Genomic DNA, 19,205 nt, shown 5'->3' on the forward strand with positions numbered 1-19,205 from the left:
TTGGAGTTGCTATGACGATGAGATGAGACGAAACATGTACAGAGCTCAGCCCTGCTTGGTGGATCACAGGTATTCAGTAAACATGAATTCTATTCTCCTCCCTCTCCTGCTGTCTACTTTTTGGTCGTTCTCCTGTTCCACAAAGAAGGTGGAACAGAGAAAATGGAGAAAACAGAGACTCCTAGAGCTTGATCCACGGTTAAGATTGGTTTGCTTTTGGTTTCTGCACATAGCTATGCTTTCAGATGCTTTGAAAACAGATTCCAGGATCACTTAACAGCTACTGCAGCTTCTTCAAAGCCTCATCTTCAAACCAGATACTGGTTACTACACGGCAGGTGCCTCACGCAGCTGAGAGAGATTCAGACCATCAAGGAACAAAACAGAGTAGCGATCTGAGCAAAAAGCCTAAGCCGAGAGCTGCGAGGTGGCGACCCCCAGCTGTGGAGAATCTCAGCGGCAGGAGGTGCTCATCGAGGAGACAGCCATCATAACCTTGAACCTGAAACCTGCTACACATATTCTCAATCTGCTTAGCTGTTTTCTCAAGTATCAATCTACCCTCAGGAAAATCAGGGTCGCCAGTTAACAGAAAATCCAGGGGGCTGCTTTCAGACCCAGCTCCTACTCTGGCCTCCGAGGTCCACCTGACTCGGCCTCACTGCCCCCACCCCGTGAGCAAGTGGTTGTAGCAAATGCGCGCCAGCTGTCCCTTTGTCTGGATCACGCCTGACCTGCTCCTTCCCTGCCCTCCCCATCTTCTCATCGATGCTTCCTCACCTCCGAGGCTGCAACTTAATGTCATCTATTCTAGTCAAAGGAAAGCAGGCTCCCAGTCACTTTATTACGTCACCTCGCTTCTTCTCCCGCACTGGGATCACTGGGATTTTCTTTGTGGGGATCACCGCAGCTTGTCTACTGTCTGTCTTCTATGCTAGAATATAAGCTCTGTGCAGACAGGGCCTATCTCTTCACCGATGTATTCCCCGAGGCATACAACCATGCTGGCATCTACTTAAAAAAGAATCATTTATGGGACTTCCCTGGTACGGTGTGGCCAAAAAAAGGAAAAAAAAAAAAGAAAACTTAAGCCAACATTTGAACTCAGGTTTTCTGCCCATGACCTTGTTATTCCCATGGGTTGAAGAGGAGAAGCAAACGCACCAGCCAGTTCCACTGGAGACAGTTCAACAAACAGACCTAGGCTGTGAATGCCAGCCCTCCTACAACACACCCCCTAGCTCCTGTTACCAGGGGAACTCTGCAGATCAGAATCCGACACCTGCGTGTGAGAAAGGACCGTGTATTTTAGCAGCTAACAATATGGCCCCGATGAGAACAAATCTAGAGCGACTGTGTTTTAAGGCCTCTCCTCTGATCTCTAGGCAAAATGCCTTGTGTTTCTAATCTGAAAAAGAGGGCTGTGAAAGACACTTGAGTCCTGAGATAAATTTTTTTTAACATGAATTTTAAATAACTCCCTTTAGAAAAACTACAGATGGGATACTTTTTCTTAAAACTCCCCACCTCCCTTCTCTTGCCAAGAGTGCATAGAAGACATACTACTATGCACTTAGAGCCATACTTCTGTTGAGCTTAGGTGAGGAATGATTCATTTCATTACTCATATGATTAGCTTGTAACCTGACAAACATATTTCAACTGTTGACTACAGAAATGTACTTTAGAGTGTTTTAGAAAATGGAATTCTTTAGGTAACTGGGCATATGAATGAGTCCACTGGGCAGTTTGGAGTTTCATGCAATGAACTAGTGCTGGCTGCTTGGCCCCTCTACCATTCTGTCCCCAACTGCCTGGAAATGACCCTAAAATGGAGGCTTTCTGGGTTGTGGATGTTCTACAGTCTGAACTCAGAGAGAAACTGATCTTTATTTAGGAAAACAAACAAAGGCAATAATATTTTGAAAGCAAGAGGTTTGGTCTGATTTTCCCACAAGAAAGGCAGGTTAGTCCATTATACTGTTTCAGATTTAGACGAGGTCAAAATTCAGATGAAAAGGATGAGATATGAAGTCCATTCTCTTTAAACACAGCATGGCATAGTTTTATTAGTGTAATGTGTAATCTCAAATTGCCTAGAGAAAGAAACTAATCGATCAAAGTCTTTCCTTAGTTTCCCCTACCGTGAAGAGTAATTTGTTCATTCTGAAGCATTTGAAAAATACATAAGCTACTGATATCGAGAAATGACCATTAAGTAACTTTGTTTAAAGAATATAAACCAAAATGCAATAAAGCACACAAAGACATTATCTGTGAAATGCCCAACAAATAAGTACACTCAACCTCCCACAGGTTTCACACAGGATGACTTTTGGTATAAAATCAGCAGCAGGGGAAATATAAAAACTATATACACCTGGCGCTGTACTCTGGAAGAACACCTAACTGTTCGTATAGGGCACGTTTTTGGTCTCCTGACTGGAAAATATTCGGATCTGACAGACAGGCACTGCCAAGCAAGCTTCACTCAAAGATAAACTCCTAAAAAAAATAAACTCCTAGTCAGCAGCATTATCTTTCACCCACCTTGGAGCTGCCTGCAAAAGGCACCAAGGTCGTCACTGGAAAAGAGGAAGAGGTCTATGGAGAAAAGGACTCTGATTCTCTCTGTATAAGACACTGATTCACCGTATCAGAAACAGCTTGGTTTGCTGCTGTTATTCCCATTGGTAAAATAAAGTAGAAGAGTCAGAAGTGGGACAGGATTCTTAAAACTTCTGCCAATAAAATATTATATTTTCTGTTTTGTATATTAAAATCTGGGGGTTTGTTTTTAAAGTAGATTTGAAGTCCTGCCTTATCATCTAGACAGAGATCTATATTCTCTCTGTGGACTGAAATCTATTATTAATTGACTAAGGACAGAAAATATAATGCCACTAGACACTGCAAGATGACCACACTAGAGTGTTGAAACTTTCTCTCTCTTCTGTTTTGGAGAGGGCGGCCAGGTGATTGGGAGAGCTAGGAGGGGGAGGAGAGAGAAAGAGTGCCTGCGATGTTTTTTCAGTTTTCAAAGTACACATCAGAATCTCTCCAGGGTGAAACCTGAGTCCCCACAAGAAGAATGATATTGCAAATAAAACTCAAGGGCAGATGAGCAAAAATGTAAAATGATAAGCCAACCAAAAAACCAAACAGAGCCCCACAAGTCAACTCCATGCAACAGCCTTGGTCCAAGAGCCCAGGAGGCCACTCACTTTTCTCCGGGCGTCACCCGCAGGCTGCTCTGGAGTAGAGAGATTGGTTGTTGGCATTTTGTGTTTTCGGCAGAAGACACACCCACATTCAGAACAGCAATTACTACACTTAGAACTATATTTATTAATAGAAACCACTTAAGTCATTTATAGCAAAAACTGCCTGCAGTGCTACATATAAACACACACACACACACACACACACACACACACAGATTCACAGTAAAAATGCTGCCGATACACAGGGTTTTAAACATGAATCTATGGCTCTTCAAAACTTGGCAAGACTCTTATTCTACGGGTATTCTTTACTGAGTACGACTCAACTGCTATAGTTTCAGTTATACAATTACTTTCCATCAGCAAGCAATATTACTTTCAATAGGCTGGTTTCAGACTCTTACACTTTTATAAAAATTCATTATAAAATTATAGACATTGTTGATTTCCCAGGGAGTACAGGAAATAAAAAATAGATTTGCCAAAAAAAAAAGACAAAAGAAGTTTTAATACCGCAACCTGTGTTTGTGGGACCATTACTGAATTTGATTCTTCAGTCAGATACATCCTGTTCTGAATGAAAATAAAGCAAAGGCTTTTGGGCCCTCTGCTATGCCTGGTGAACATGAATAAAGCATTGGACAGCTTAAATAACTTTCTGCTCCAAAAGCGGACAACTTCTGTATCTGTGCTTTTTATTTTCTCCATTCTGAAAAATAACCGAAGTAAAGATTCTAACTGTAAAGGACTGGAATGATTACACATCTCCAAAATATCTACAGAGTAAATTAGCCTCAATTTATCAAAATAAGATTTTTGTGTGTGTGCCATGGATCAGTTTCCTGGTATACAAATGGCAGGAGTGGTTGCTTAAGACAGGCTTCTTACAGTCAAAGGTAAGAAGCCAGGTGAACAGGTGAAAGGAAATGAAACCCAGTCTTCATAGAGCAGAAGGCAAATCCCAAGCTGTATCAACCTGAATATACATTTCATTAAACTGTAAACAATATACAGAACAATTTCTTCATCTTCCTCAGATCAGAGACTAGGCAATTATCAAAAGACACCCAGAAATCCTACACTCAAGATACCGAAATCAAAATCCATTCATCTAATTCACATAACCAGAATATTTTAAACTAATATAAACTGGACTTCCAACTCAATTTTCATCAATGCCAGTATTTACTTTTAAACCATCGTGTTACCATTAGTGACGGGAAGAAAATGAGAATGGGAGCAGATATAGTATTTCTGCTCCATAAGCCTTGCTTGTACTGTGTAGATTATTTTTATTGTTTATAATCAAAACAAAAATAACTCATCGTTTTTCTAAACTCTCATTTGTCTTTTACACAACCCTTCAACAAAGTTCATGAATAATTCAACTCCAGAAGTTTTCTGAGTGGCATTAGGGAAAATAAATTAATAGGTACCACCTGGTAACTAACGTGTTTGAGTTTTCAATTACTCAAGGCTTTCAAGGTATTTTGGATCAGTTAACCAACATAATCTGATAAGCCATTTCCTTAGCTATAGGAGCTAAAGTGAGTATCTGTGGTGTTCAGACACAAAGAATGGGGCTTTATTACTATTATTTTTATAGAAAAGGAATTTTCCTTGCCTTCAATTAAGATCACAGTTCCCAAAACAGCTCAATCTGAAAACAGCTCAATCTGAAAACAGCCAAAGGGAAGAGGTTGGGTCTATTTAACTTCCAAATTGTAAATCTACTTTACTTTGAATCAACATTTAGAATTTACAATAGGAAGTTAGTGCCTTTGTCCTGACAGATTTTTTCCTTTAGTCTCTTTTAAGTCTCATGAAAAGATGAGTCAACTAGATTCATCAGTAAAACCATAACTTTTATATCACTGCTACCTCTGTCCTGATCATAATTTTATTTTTTAAATCTTCAAGGCTAGAGGCTTTTAAACACCTATTTTTTTCCTTTTAAGTATTTCAACTCGACAAATACTTAGAAGAAACACGTGTGCTTTTAAGTAAATACTGGCTTTTTAACAATCAAGACAGGCCAAGGACAACTAACTGCCAGATTAGCCCCCAAATTTGGGGGGAACCATGGATTCAAAAAAGAGCCAAATAAATATAACAACTTTCCCTTGGAATTGCTAATGTCTATAAATTGACTGTAATCAAGAAAAAGGTAGTGATATTTATCCTGAACTGATGGCTAAAAGCCATACTGTACTTACCTCCAAATAGTTCCAAATCTCTTAAGCCCTCAACAATGAACTTTTCCGAGACCCACCGCTAAAGAGGAAAACCCCAGAGAGAATTAGTACTTCTTCCAAGCCACAAAAAATTAGCGATCAGCCATTAGAAAAACAAAAATACAACTATGAACACTGAATCATGCAGTATAGTTAGGCTACATTACTAAGGACAAGTTTTGAAAAGAAACTGGGATTCAAATCGACTGAAAACAATAGATTAACTCCTTGCTCTATTCTTCTTTGCCTAATTTGGTGAGCAATTCTTAAATCTAACAGATGACAAGTATACTGGCCCTAATAATGAGGACTGTTTTTGTCCTTCCTGTATATAAAACTGTCAGTCCATGGCTGTCTACCATAGATGCTTTGGGTCATTATTGCCAATTTGAAAAAAATATGATAAATTCACAGCACAGAAAACAGGGATGAAACAGGGTTTCACAAGCCCCTAGTAGGTTGTAAAAGGAATCAGCCAGCTACATATTCTTTTATCCAGTAGGAGTTCTAAAGACATCATCAACATTTAAATTTTCTACCAAGTTTACAAGGATTGAACTAGCATGACTGATCTATGGTTTATATAACTGGCCTATTTCAAACGAGTATGGGTTTCCATCGTACGAATCAGAGGTCTGGTTTCACCTGAATCAGGCTGAGAGAGAAAAGCAGCTCATACATAAAAGCCATGGGAACAAGGCTGCATTTCACTTAAGGCTGGTATTACCTTGAATCAACATTTAGAGTTTACAACAGGAAGTTAGTGGCTTCCGTGTGTGCTCAGTCCTGTCTGACTTTGCAACCCCCTGGACTGTAGTGTAGTCCGGTAGGGTCCTCCGTCCATGGAGTTCTCCAGGCAAGAATACTGGAATGGGTTGCCAGTTCCTTCACCAGGGATCTTCCCCACCCAGGAATCGAACCCACGTCTCCTGCACTGGCAGGTGAGAACCTTTACCACTAGCGCCACCAGGGAAGCCCATCGGCTTAAGGGTCTTCTTTCCACTGGGTAGAGTTCAGGCCAAGGAAGGATTCTGTATTTTTTTCCCTCTTAATAACAAAGTTTATTCTTTCCAATATAAGTTATTCTTATCCACATAAACACAAGAAAAAGATAAGGAACATTCAGAAATACGTTGCAAAAAAAAAGTTACATAATAAGGACTATGAATTGAAACTATACCATCATTCTCTATCCTTCTCTGTATCAATTTTTTTCCAAGTAAAAGAGCAACACCCTAAATAAAAAACTTGATATAAAATATTCATATGCACTGTACCACAAAATATAATTTACACCTTAATATTTAAAGAAAGTGGTATATTCAGGTAATTCCCTGATGGCCTAGTGGTTAGGATTCCAGGCTTTCACTGCTATGGCCCAGGTGCAATCCCTGGTCAAGGAGCTGAGATGCCACAAGCCAAAAAAGAAGGTGGTCTATTCACAATGTCTCATTTTACATATACACTGTTACAGAATTTTAAAATGATTACTACTGCATTTAAATACTTGATAATAAATAAGACAGTCTTTTACAAAATCATGGAAGCTAAACCCAGTACTTGTTCCTGAGGTCATTTTAGCTAGTGAAGTTCTCAGGTGTAATAAATTTTTTCAGAGTCTTCAGTTAAAACCTATGATGGCAGTTCCCTGGCAGTCCAGTGGTTAGGACTCCGTGCCTTTACTGCTGATGGCCTGGGCTCAAAAAAGTGTTCCAAAGATTACAATTTGATGCTGATTTTTAAAACCCACAAACTCACTAAAAACACGCAGGACACAGGCAGATCATTAGTGGGCGCATATCTGTGATGAGAAGGGCCAGCACCTCATTTAATGTGTGACTGATACTCATGAAATAAGCCACCTTGTTTCTTTTCTACCAGACGAGCTGGTGGGCATGTGATATTCTGTGTCTCCAGTGAGCGTGCGCCTGCAAGTTCTGTTCTTTGCAGTGGAGGCTGCAATGCCTGCCTGCCTTTCTACATCTCTCCCTTCTACATGATTCTGAGCATCACATTGAAAAAAAAAAATGTCTACAATATCTGAAAATAAAAATAGTAAAGGCAGAAGAAAAACACTCACCCTAATTCGCTCTGGTTTACTTACAAGAAAAGACATGAGTTCCTAACGTGTAGACCTACTTCAATTTCAAAAATTTAAACCTAAAAGGAAAATAGACACAAGTTGTTAGTCAAGTCCACTTTTGTAGAAATATCTGTTGATTAACAAAAACTTACTGAGTCTACCGTCCAAAGCACTGAACTAAACCTACAAATTGCTAGACTATAAAGACATTTTAGAGAAACTTTCAGTGACAATAAACCTTTCAAATACATTCTGAAATACTGCATCTCTGTAAGGAAAATGAAGTTTGTTATAGGTTTTTAGAAAAATTTTTAATTTCTCTTGACCCCTTTGTAGAAGCAATTACCTTTAATTCTTTTGGTTGCTTACCCTTCTTTTTAATCATCGTTTTTACATGTTGTTTACATGTGATGACTTACCCATTTTAGACATTTATCTACTAACTTCCCACCATGGTAGGTGAAAACTAGGCTCTCCTACATCAACTGCACCCTACTTTCCTGCCTTCATTCTCCCAACATAGTTCTGACATAAATTCTGGTTAAAACCATGGTCCAAATTTACATTACTATGACTACACCAACACGGTTCTTGCATGCTAAATTGCTTCTGTTGTGTCCAACTCTTTGTGACCCCACAGACTGTAGCTGGCCAGGCTCCTGTCCATGGGATTCTCCAGGCAAGTATACTACAGTGGGTTGCCACGTTCTCCTCCAGGGGATCTTCGTGACCCAGGGATCGAACTCCTAAGGAGTCTCTTATATCTCCTGCGTTGGCAGGCAGGTTCTTTACCCCTAGTGCCACTTGGAAAGCCCAAGGACTTGGTTCTTCGCACAGGCAAACAGAGAAGACTATGTCTTTTGTCTTATACACTCATTCTCCCACCCCACCCCCAGCAGAGTTAATAACTGCCTCATTTTTTCACTTGCTTGTTTTTCCATGTAGTTATTAACTTTTTCCAAATACCTCAACATTTCTACTATTAGTCTTATCAATGTATTTTTCCATACACTCAAACTCATTCATTGTAATTTTTCCCTGGGGACTGCCTTCCTGAGGCCCTCCATCCTCTGGCTATAATCTAGACTAGCTACAAAGTATTCAGCCTTTTTAATGTGGAAATGTGGGTCTTCCAATTCTGGGGAATATTATTTTTGTAGCAAGAAACAGAAACAGAAATTCTAATAGTTAAAGATGTACTTCCAGGATTATCCACTAAAGTTATATTTCACTCCTACTTTACAACTTTCTACTTTCCAGGAAACTTCTTCAAACTTTATTTTCCAACCTTTTTGCTAAGTTTCATATTTTTGTTACCCATTCCCAGGACCTTTTGCCACTTCTCAAATGTATGTTTTTTCATATCATCCTGATTTTGTTTTATGTTTGCTATTTATAGTTAAGAATTTATATCTAGAATGGCTAAAGCATAATACATCATGACCAAAGAGGATTTAGTTCAGGAATAAAAAATCAGTTTAACATTAAAAAATGAATCAACATACACAAAATTGTTTTTGAAGCTGCTTGCAAATAAAGAACAACCAATTTTAAGGAATTTTTTAAAATGATGTAATTTTATCTTATTAACTGAGTAAACAAGTAAAAATACAATCATTTCAATAGATGGAGAAAAACCATCTAACAAAATTCAACACTAAGCCACAAGTTTTTTTTTAAAAAACTCTTAGTCAACTAGGAATAGTCAAAAAAGAATAGGATAGAAATGGGATTTACCAAGTCAACTTGGTAAAAGATACATATAAAAAATTTATAGCTAACATCTATTAATAGTAAGAAGAATGAATGAGTTTCCTCTAAGGACAGAAATAAAGCAAAAACGTTATCACTTCTTTTCAACACTGTAATAGTGGTCTTGGCCAATGCAAAAAGGCAAGAAGAAATAAAAGGCATACATACGGGAAAAAGGGATGTAAAATTCTTTATTCATAAATAACAAGACTGTATACATAGAAATCTAATGGAAGCCACTCAGTCATGTCTGACTCTTTGCGACCCCACTGACTGTACAGTTCATGGAATTTTCCAGGCCAGAATATTGGAGTGGGTAGCCTTTCCCTTCTCCAGGGGATCTTCCCAAGCTAGGTCTCCTGCATTGCAGGCGGATTCTTTACCAGCTGAGCCACAAGGGAAGCCCAAGAGTACTGGGGTGGGTGGCCTATCCCTTCCCAACCCAGGAATCGAACCGGGGTCTCATGCATTGCAGGCAGATTCTTTACTAACTGAGCTGTTAGGGAAGCCCTACGTAGAAACCGAAGTATTCTATAAGAAAAATCATTTAACTTAAGAAAATTAATTTATAAAGATCGATTATAAAACCCAGTTGTATTTCTTTCTATATATAGCAACAACCAATCAGAAAATGAAAATTTAAAAATACCATCAATAAACCAATGAAAACATAAAATGATTAGGAATAATTTTAATAAACTATGAGTAAGACCTGTAAAATGATAAAACACTGCTAAGACAGATTAAAGATGCTCTAGCTAAAAGATATGCCATGTTCATAAACTGGAAGACTCAATATTATTAAGATGTCAATTCTCTCCAACTGATCTACAGATTCAGTGCAATGCTTATCAAAATCCCAGCAGACTTTCAAAAGAAATTGATAAGCTCAGGCTAAAATTTACATGGAAATATGAGGGACCTAAAATAGCCAAAATAATTTTGAAAAAGAAAGTCAGAAGACTTTTATTACCTGAACCCCAGACTTACTTTATTGCTAAAATAATCAAGATGGTGTACTTTGGTCTAAGGATAGATATATGGGTCAATGAAACAGAACAGAGAACCTAGAAATAGACCCATACATATATGGTCAATTACTTTTCAAGAGAATGACCAAAGTAATTTTATGGGGAAAAACAGTCTAGATACAACTTGATATTTATTTAGAAAAAAATGAACCTCAATGCTGACCTTATACTGCACACAAAAATTAACTTGAAATGGATCATAGAACTAAAGAAAAAGTTAGAACTACTAAAGAAAAGAGAGGAGAAAATCTTCATGATCTTGGGATAAGTAGAGATTCAAAAATAGAACATCAAGAGCATAAAACATAAAAGAAAAATATGACAAATTAATCTTTATCAAAATGTAAAATGTCTGCCTTAGAAAGACACCACTAAGAAACTGAAAAGATTGGGAGAAAACATACTCTGTGTGCGTGTATGTATGTGTGTGTGTGTGTGTGTGTGTGTGTGTATCTACAAAGAACTTTATATACAGAATATATAAAGAATTTCTATACTCAATAAGATAACCCAGTTTAAACAATGGCAACACATCTGAACAGAAGATAAAGGAGTGGCCACTAAGCACATGAAATGATGTTCAACATTACTTGTCAATCAGGGAAATAAACATAAAACCACAATGAGATACCATTAAACACCCATCAAAACAGCTAAACATAAAGACTGACAATACTAAGTGTTGACAAGGACATCAACCAGCTGGAACTCTCGTACATTGCTGGTGGGAATGCAAACAACTACGGCCCCTCTGGAAAATAGTTAATAGCTTCTTATGACTCAATAATTCTGCTCTAGGTCATCTACTCAAGAGAAACGAAAACATATCTTCTCATTAGCTTGTATATGAATGTTCATAAAAGCATATTCAAAATAGCCCCAAGCTGAAAATAATTCAAGCATCTACCAACTGGTAAATAGATTTTTAAAATGTGGTACAGGTCAGGAAGCAACAGTTAGAACTGGATATGGAACAGACTGGTTCCAAATCAGAAAAGGAGTACGTCAAGGCTGTATATTGTCACCCTGATTATTTAACTTATACGCAGAGTACATCATGAGGAATGCTGGGCTGGAGGAAGCACAAGCTGGAATGAAGATTGCCAGGAGAAATATCAATAACCTCAGATATGCAGATGACACCACCCTTATGGCAGAAAGTGAAGAAGAACTGAAGAGCCTCTTGATGAAAGTGAAAGGAGAGTGAAAAAGTTGGCTTAAAGCTCAACATTCAGAAAACTAAGATCATGGCATCTGGTCCCATCACTTCATAGCAAACAGATGGGGAAACAGTGTCAAACTTTATTTTTGGGGGCTCCAAAATCACTGCAGATGGTGACTGCAGCCATGACATGAAAAGACGCTTACTCCTTAGAAGGAAAGTTATGACCAACCTAGACAGCATATTAAAAAGCAGAGACATTACTTTGCCAGCAAAGGTCAGTCTAGTCAAGGCTATGGTTTTCCAGTAGTCATGTATGGATGTGAGAGTTGGACTATAAGGTAAGCTGAGCACCGAAGAATTGATGCTTTTGAACTGTGGTGTTGGAGAAGACTCTTGAGAGTCCCTTGGACTGCAAGGAGATCCAAATAGTCCATTCTAAAGGAGATCAGTCCTGAGTGTTCATTGGGAGGGCTGAAGCTGAAGCTGAAACTCCAATACTTTGGCCACCTGATGCAAAGAACTGACTCATTTGAAAAGACTCTGATGCTGGGAAAGATTGAAGGCAGGAGGAGAAGGGGATGACAGAGGATGAGATAGTTGGATGGCATCACCAACTCAATGGACATGAGTTTGGGTAAACTCTGGGAGTTGGTGATTGACAGGGAGGCCTGGCGTGCTGCAGTCCATGGGGTCGCAAAGAGTCATACACAACTGAGTGACTGAACTGAACTGAACAGACACCAATGTAATACTACTCAGCAATAAAAAGGGACAAACTGGTGATACAGGCAACAATTTCAGGTTAAGGGGGGAAAGTCAGACACAAATCTACATACTCTTTCCATTCACGTAAAATCCTAGAAAAAGCAAAAGTACGACAGAAAGCAGGTCTTGGTTGCCTGGACCCAACAGTGAGATAAGGGACCAACTTCAAAGACACACACAAGAACTTTTCAGGGTGATGGAGAAGTTCTCTATCTTTATTGAATGGTGGTTATGTAAGTGTACTTGTCAAAACTCAACAAATTGTACACTTGATATAGGTATATTTTGTTACAGGTAAATTATATCTGAACAAAGCTGATTTTCAAAATAAAATTACTAACATAAATACTCAGATATGCTTTTGAAGATCTAGAAAAAAAATCAGCCACATTTCCATTCTTTTTTTCAGGTGGGCTAGGGTTGTGAGGGGCTTCCCTGGTGTCTCAGCTGGGAGGAGAAGGGGACGATAGAGGATGAGATGGTTGGATGGCATCACTGACTCGATGGACATGAGTTTGAGCAAGCTCTGGGAGTTGATGGTGATGGACAGGGAAGCCTGGAGTGTTGCAGTCCATGGGGTTCGAAAGAGCTGGACACAACAGAGTGACTGAACTGAAGGTTGTGAGGGGCTGTGTAATCTGCTAAGAGACGTGAGAGGAGGGAGGTGAAAAAAAACCAGAGAAAGGAATGTTAGTTAGAAACCAGTATAATTAAAAAAAGAAAAAGAGGGAATACAATTATTCTGGGCCACATCTGTGGTGATATGAGCCTGCGGCAGAAAGAATATTGAGAAACAGATGGGGATGGGTGGGAGGGAGGCTCTAGAGGGAGGGGATACATATATATAGTTATGACTGATTCATGTTGTTGTAAGGCAGAAACCAACACAACACTGTAAAGCAATCATCCTCCAATTAAAAAAACAGATGGATAAGGACAAAGAAAAATAAGTTAGTAAGGACACCATAAGTCACTGAGTCTATCCGCCACTCTTTGGTAGAACAGCTTTATAAACACCTGAGTCTCTGCTTGAAAACTCACTACCTAATCAGGGAACCTGTTCTACCTGTGAACAACTCTGATGACTTTTTTGTGTATGTGCCTGAGTAACTGCGAAGAGTAGTGTGTCAAAGACAAAACAGGAAAAGTCAGAGATGGAAGTTATTTTCGTGGAAAGATGAGTTTGAGTTTTTAAGTTATGCTGCAGTTACGAAACCAGTTTTATATCCCAAGTGGAAATAGCATTTAGTTAGAAAAGTAAGGCTGATGCTTAAAAGAGGGGTTAGAGATGGCTCTGTGGACTTGGGAGTCAGCAGCTAAAGCTGTACGAGTGACAGAAATTCACTTCAGAAGAAAATGCTGAGAGAAAAGCAGAAAGCTGGGAAGTAAGCACTGGGATAAGTTCATATTTAGGACATGGACATGGAGCATCAAAGGCAATGGACTTCCCAGGTGGTGCAACAGTAAAGAATCCGCCTGCCAATGCAGGAGAAGAGTCAAGGATTTGATTCCTGGGTCAGGAAGATCTCCTGCGGCAGGAAATGGCAACCCGCTCCAGTATTCTTGCCTGGAAAATTCCACAGACAGAGGAGCCTGGCGGGCTACAGTCCATGGGGGTCACAAAGAGTTGGGTACGACTGAGCACACCTTCAAAGGCAGGTAGGAAACGGAACCCAAAGAATAAACTTTAAAGACCCTGCTTCCCCTTGTGGACCACTTACACTTTTCCAATCTATTCATCTTTTGCCTGTTCTTTCGCTATAGCAAGTCCTATCAGACTGCCACACCCCACCCAGGTTAGATGCTTGGCCTGTGTATTCAATCCTTAGACATACCACTCTCTCAATGGCCTATTTATCATTTTCTGTCACTAGAGTCTGTGAAGGCAGGGAATGCATCTTGTTTACAACAAGGAACAGCATTCCCAGGGGCGACTGTGACCACTTAATATAGACACTCTTGTGTCTGTTAAATTAATAATAGTGAGAATAAAGCAGCAGACACTTATGGTGAACTTGGCATGTGCCAGCATCTGTGCTAAACGCTTCATGGAGATCAGCTCACAATAAGTTATTAGTGATCCTCATTTTACAGATCAGGAAATTAGGACTCAGGTTAAATGCCCAAATTACACAGACATGGGACTTCCTTCACAGTCCAGGGGTTAAGACTCCCTGCTGTCACTGCAGGAGGAGCAGGTTCAATCCCTGGTGGGGAACTAAGATCCCACATGCTGTATGATATGGCCAAAAAACTAAAATAAAAACCACCACCAGTAACCGAAGTTACACAGGCAAGTAACAGAGGACTGAGTCGGTCTATTCCAAAGCCTGTGCTCTAGAAGCTGTAAGTGATAACAGAGAAGCTTAGGGAGAAGCCTCAAGACTGAGTGTAAAGATGTAATGACTGAAAAGGCATCATCTGATTTGATAACGCTGACCAGATGCTAAATGGTATAGAAAGGAAAATTTATTTACCTTATCAATTTTTCTTTTTCCCCTATTTTTGTCACTGGTTTTCTAAACTTCTTCCATGTCTGGGATTACAATTATAAACACTGCATTTGGGTCACACCACCTCTAAGAAATTTAGTTAAAGGGCAACAGATTTAACCAGTTCAACACTTTATCTTATGGCTGAATAGGCTTGAGGCAGATAATCAGAAAAGATTTGGTTTCTTCAACTTTCAGGGACAAGAAACAATGTTGGGGATCTCTACAGAAAAGCATAGATCAGCCAATGAAAAACTGTCTTAATGCCACAAAAACATATTGGAATTCGGTTCTACCCCAACAAATGTTACAATAAAAAAAGGATCATTTGGCACGTCTTTTCCTCTTTGGGAAGAAGTTCGAATATCGTAGGATACATTAGCAGAAGGCTGGGCAGAAAAGTTGGTTCCCCATTTCCTGAAAACTTGAACAATTTTATTTAACCACTCCCCTCCCTCGCGCTCACCTCCCTACCCCCATCCTGCATCTCCACCCCAAGGTGCTGTAGGCACTTAAGCATTTTGGAAAACAAGACAATTAGAAGCTTTGTTTAGGCTGATTCAGGGAATACCTGAGCTCTCTCCTTATGAGGGCTTCACCTACTGCTGCCTGTGCCGCCTGGGAAGAGATGCGGATGAGGGGGGCGCAAACGGGGTGCGGGGAGACGATATGCCTCCTCTTCGCTACATCAGGACAAACTGTCACCTGGGCCCCAGGTTTCCCACCTGGAAATCAGGGGGGAAGGGGAGAGGAAAAGCAGGCGCTCGCCTCTTCCGCCCGGCCACTCCGCTGCGGTGTCTCCGGGCTAGGCCCAAGCCTATTCTCTTCTCGGGCTACAGCCCCTCATTGCGGGAATCGAGAAGGATTCGGGTTTACGTAAAGGGGGCCCGCGGAGGACGAGGGCGGCGAAGGGTGGCCGCTACGATGAAGGCCCGCCCCTGAGGAGATGGAATCGGCGTCAGGGCGAGGAGGAACTGATCCCCGGAGCGCACCAGGCGGCCCCCGCCAGCCCGGTACCTGGTCCTGGAGTTAGCAAGCAGTCCCGGCCCAGTCTCAGCTCCGCCTCCTTGGTTTCTGGCCGCGCTGCCGCCAGGCCGGTTGCTGGGAGGGAGGTACGCAGCGTGCCATGCGCAGTAGAGGGACGCGGGGAGGGCTGGTAGAGGAGAGCTCCGCCCCTCCCCGCCCCGCCCCGCCCCGCCCCGCCCGGGCGCGGCAAGTGGGGACGTCCCGTCCCGCCCCGCGCGGGAGAGGAAGCCCCGCCCCGCCCCGGCCCCCTGGGCTCGGGCGTGGCCCGTGGGGAAGCTCCGCTCCGCCCCGGCCCCCTGGCCCCGGGCGAGGCTCGTGGAGGAGCAGCGTGGTTCCTTTGTCTCCTCGAGTGCGGCGGGGTTTTTCTTAGCAGCTACCTCTCACAGATCGGTTCTCCAGTTCTGAGTCACCTGATTACGCGCAGCGCAAACCTGAGGGCATTCGGTCTCCAGCAGATGAAACCTGTGTCCTCGCGTGTGGAAGCCAGAGACCTAGCTTGTCCTTGATGTGGTCTTCTTCGGGGTCTGAAAACGGCTCTGTGAGCCTCGGTCCCGGAAGCAGGAAGGAAGTGGGATGATTTCAATAATGAAGAAAGAGTCAAGGGGACTAGAGGAAGGCAAACCAACGCTGGCTGCTGACTTGGCTACTTTTTGGCGGGTTCTTTTTCCTTTCCTGTGGTAGGACTTAAGGAAAAATCAGTCTCGCACTTTCTTTGAAGATATCTTAAACACCCCTCACTTTGGCCTCTCGGGCACCAGACTGACAAGCTACAAAGGGGAAACCCGCCCGTTCTCTGTGCCGCCTTCTATAAAGGGAGGAAAACTGCTCAACTTTTTTTGTCCTGAATCCTTCCCTACCCACGACTTTGAGACATGTGCTGTTTGCAGAAACGTTAAGTTTCCCTTTCTGGGTAGGCTAGCCTCAGCCAAGGGATGCAGGGCTTGAGAAAGCAATGAAGCAATGAGTTGATGGAGCAAGACTTCCGTGAGTCCGCGTTTTTTTTTCACTGACTTGCTCCTCTCACGGAGGCGGGGGTGGGAGTGGGCTGGATCCAAAATTGGATCTACACCTTCTAAGATCCTTGACACAGATTTATACCGGTTTAACTTCCGAGATGGGTGAGTTCACCTACATTCAAACGGACTGGTGGAAATTTGATGCCTAAGTCAATATGAACTTTTTCCAGTACAACTCAGGATCTTACTGAATTTTACACACCAGTCTGATCTTACCTATTGCTTTAGCATTCCCAAGCAGTATTCTCACTATTCTCTCATTATCAAATAAGATCCTTACCCAGCAGCGAAGTTAGTAAATTGACAAAGCAAGATAGTAGCAGAAAGTGAAGTAAAATCCTTGTGATGTTCTTTGGAAAAGATCATTTTGCCATGTTCAGTTCAGTTCAGTTCAGTCCCCCTGTCGTGTCCAACTCTTTGCGACCCCATGAATCGCAGCACACCAGGCCTCCCTGTCCATCACCATCTCCCAGAGTTCACTCAGACTCACGTCCATCAAGTCTGTGATGCCATCCAGCCATCTCATCCTCGGTTGTCCCCTTTGCCATGTAGTCTTTGGAACTAAGAGTACTAGAGGAGTCAGTGCCTGAAAAGATGCCAAATTTAATGCAGCCACCAGGACAGGGAATTTAAATAAAGAGGTACTTCCCGTCTGATACCCAGCCCTGTAGCCACATCATTTTCTAGCTGGATGTCAGTTGATCAAGGGGACTAAAAGATCTCACCATCTTCATGACTGCCCACAAAAGCTAGTTTGAGAATCTTCTGTCTAGACTGTTTAAAGGAGCAAATTTCCTTGTAGAAAGGTCTCCTAAATCCAGATAACTTAGAAAACTGATGTAATGAAAGGCCAATTTTTAAGGTGTACAAACTCACCTTAACGTGTCTTCTTGCTTTGCTTTTGACTTAGGAGTTCTGGGGTGCACAAGCTCTGTAATGCTTCTCACTTATGTATAATAAGGGCTAAAACTCTTCAAGATTTCTGGAGACTTCTGAAATCTGCTTGAAGTCCAGAGGAATGGAGATGGGACTGATGAGCACTGACTACAGTGCCCTCTTCAAGATAGCACATAAATTAACTGTGGGAACAATAAAACTAATTGCCTACAATACTGGAAAGGCAGCTGGAAGTGCTTATGATGTGTAGTTTAACAAGTTGAGCAGCATTATCTAATTTATAGAGTATTTTATATGTCTAAGCACTTTATGTGTGCTAAGTCGCTTCAGTCGTGTCTTAGACTCTTTTCAACCCTAAGGATTGTAGCCTGCTAGGCTCCTCTATCCCTGGGATTCTCCAGGCAAGAATACTGGAGTGGGTTGCAGGCCTTCCTCCAGACCAAGGAATCAAACCTGCATCTCTTGTGTCTCCTGCACTGGCAGGCGGGTTCGTTAGCACTAGTGGCACCTGGGAAGTCCTGAGCACTTTATACCTATGATCTAATATGATCCTCTGAACAGGCATTTCAGAAAGGTGAGAGTAGATGATGCCCACTTACACATGAGGAAAGAGACTTGTTACAGCACTACGACAGCACCTGGGTCGCAACCCACAAGCCCAGAGCTCTTTCCTGAAGCAGAAAACTGGCTTCAATTCTAGCTTTGCTTCAACCTTGGTAAGTAATATAAGTACATGCAAGAAAAAAGCAAAAGAAAGCTATTTAAGCATTTAAGTTGAAAATGTGATAGGAAAGCAAAGTTGATACAACAAATAACCTAAATACTTATATGGAACTAAATACTTTAAAAGGCCTGGGTGTCTTTTAAAGAAACAAAAGTTACACTATTTGGAAAAGCAAATAGGTGGAGTGAAAGAGGACAATTCATTTTAAAAGATGAAAATAAAACCTAGTAATATCCATTAAAAGCAATACAGCAATAGACATGAAGTTCTTCCTTTTAAGTGAAGTCGCTCAGTCGTGTCCGACTCTTTGCGACCCCATGGACGGTAGCCTACCAGGCTCCTCTGTCCATTGGATTTTCCAGGCAATAGCACTGGAGTGGATTGCCATTTAAAAAAACATAAAACTTTTTTCTGAAATTTGTATCATTTCTCAGGTCACTGCTGAGATGATGATATTCAACTTGCACAAAGATAAAACCATCACACTTATCCAAATGCAAATAAGTATATCTTTGGCCCATCACCAAATTTCAGAAACTAAGAAAAGCAGTATTTTTCACTATTGTTTTAGCAGTCTGTAATAGAAGCCACTCTTACGAGTATAACTGTCTCCTCTCTCTCATCTCTTTTCAAATTATTTAAAATGAGTAGAGGCCAGAACTTAAAGAAGCTGGAATGATAAAGTACAGTATTTCGTCCCTTGCAGTAAAACCAATAGGTCCCTGTACAACACTGGTCTAAATAATTTTCTTATTTCCAATTCCTACTGGATGGGTGGAATGAGAATGCCAATTGT

General features: G+C 41.1%; 1 protein-coding gene across 32 annotated transcripts in view; it reads right to left on the reverse strand.

The window, feature by feature from the left end:
- STRADA (STE20 related adaptor alpha) overlaps positions 1–16,312 on the reverse strand; it is a 27,632-nt gene extending 11,320 nt beyond the window's left edge. For 4 of the 32 annotated variants that reach the window (XR_009595297.1, XM_012185072.4, XM_027973936.3 and 1 more), the window contains exons 1-4: positions 15,764–15,822; positions 7,539–7,618; positions 5,441–5,498; positions 3,225–3,253 (exon numbers count right to left, since the gene is read on the reverse strand). Coding sequence is in view for 27 of the 32 variants with exons in the window: in XM_012185072.4 (XP_012040462.1) it covers positions 3,225–3,253; positions 5,441–5,498; positions 7,539–7,574 (123 nt within the window). In the remaining 5 variants the exon portion in view is untranslated. Of the gene's footprint in view, positions 1–853; positions 7,619–14,731; positions 15,685–15,763; positions 15,823–16,182 lie in introns of those variants that run through there. The other 28 variants (XM_042255188.1, XM_042255183.1, XM_042255187.1 and 25 more) reach the window with 28 other exon arrangements.
- Between the last annotated feature and the right edge of the window lie 2,893 nt (positions 16,313–19,205).

Source organism: Ovis aries, chromosome 11 (assembly GCF_016772045.2).
Source record: "Ovis aries strain OAR_USU_Benz2616 breed Rambouillet chromosome 11, ARS-UI_Ramb_v3.0, whole genome shotgun sequence".
In the NCBI taxonomy this organism is placed as follows: Eukaryota; Metazoa; Chordata; class Mammalia; order Artiodactyla; family Bovidae; genus Ovis; species Ovis aries.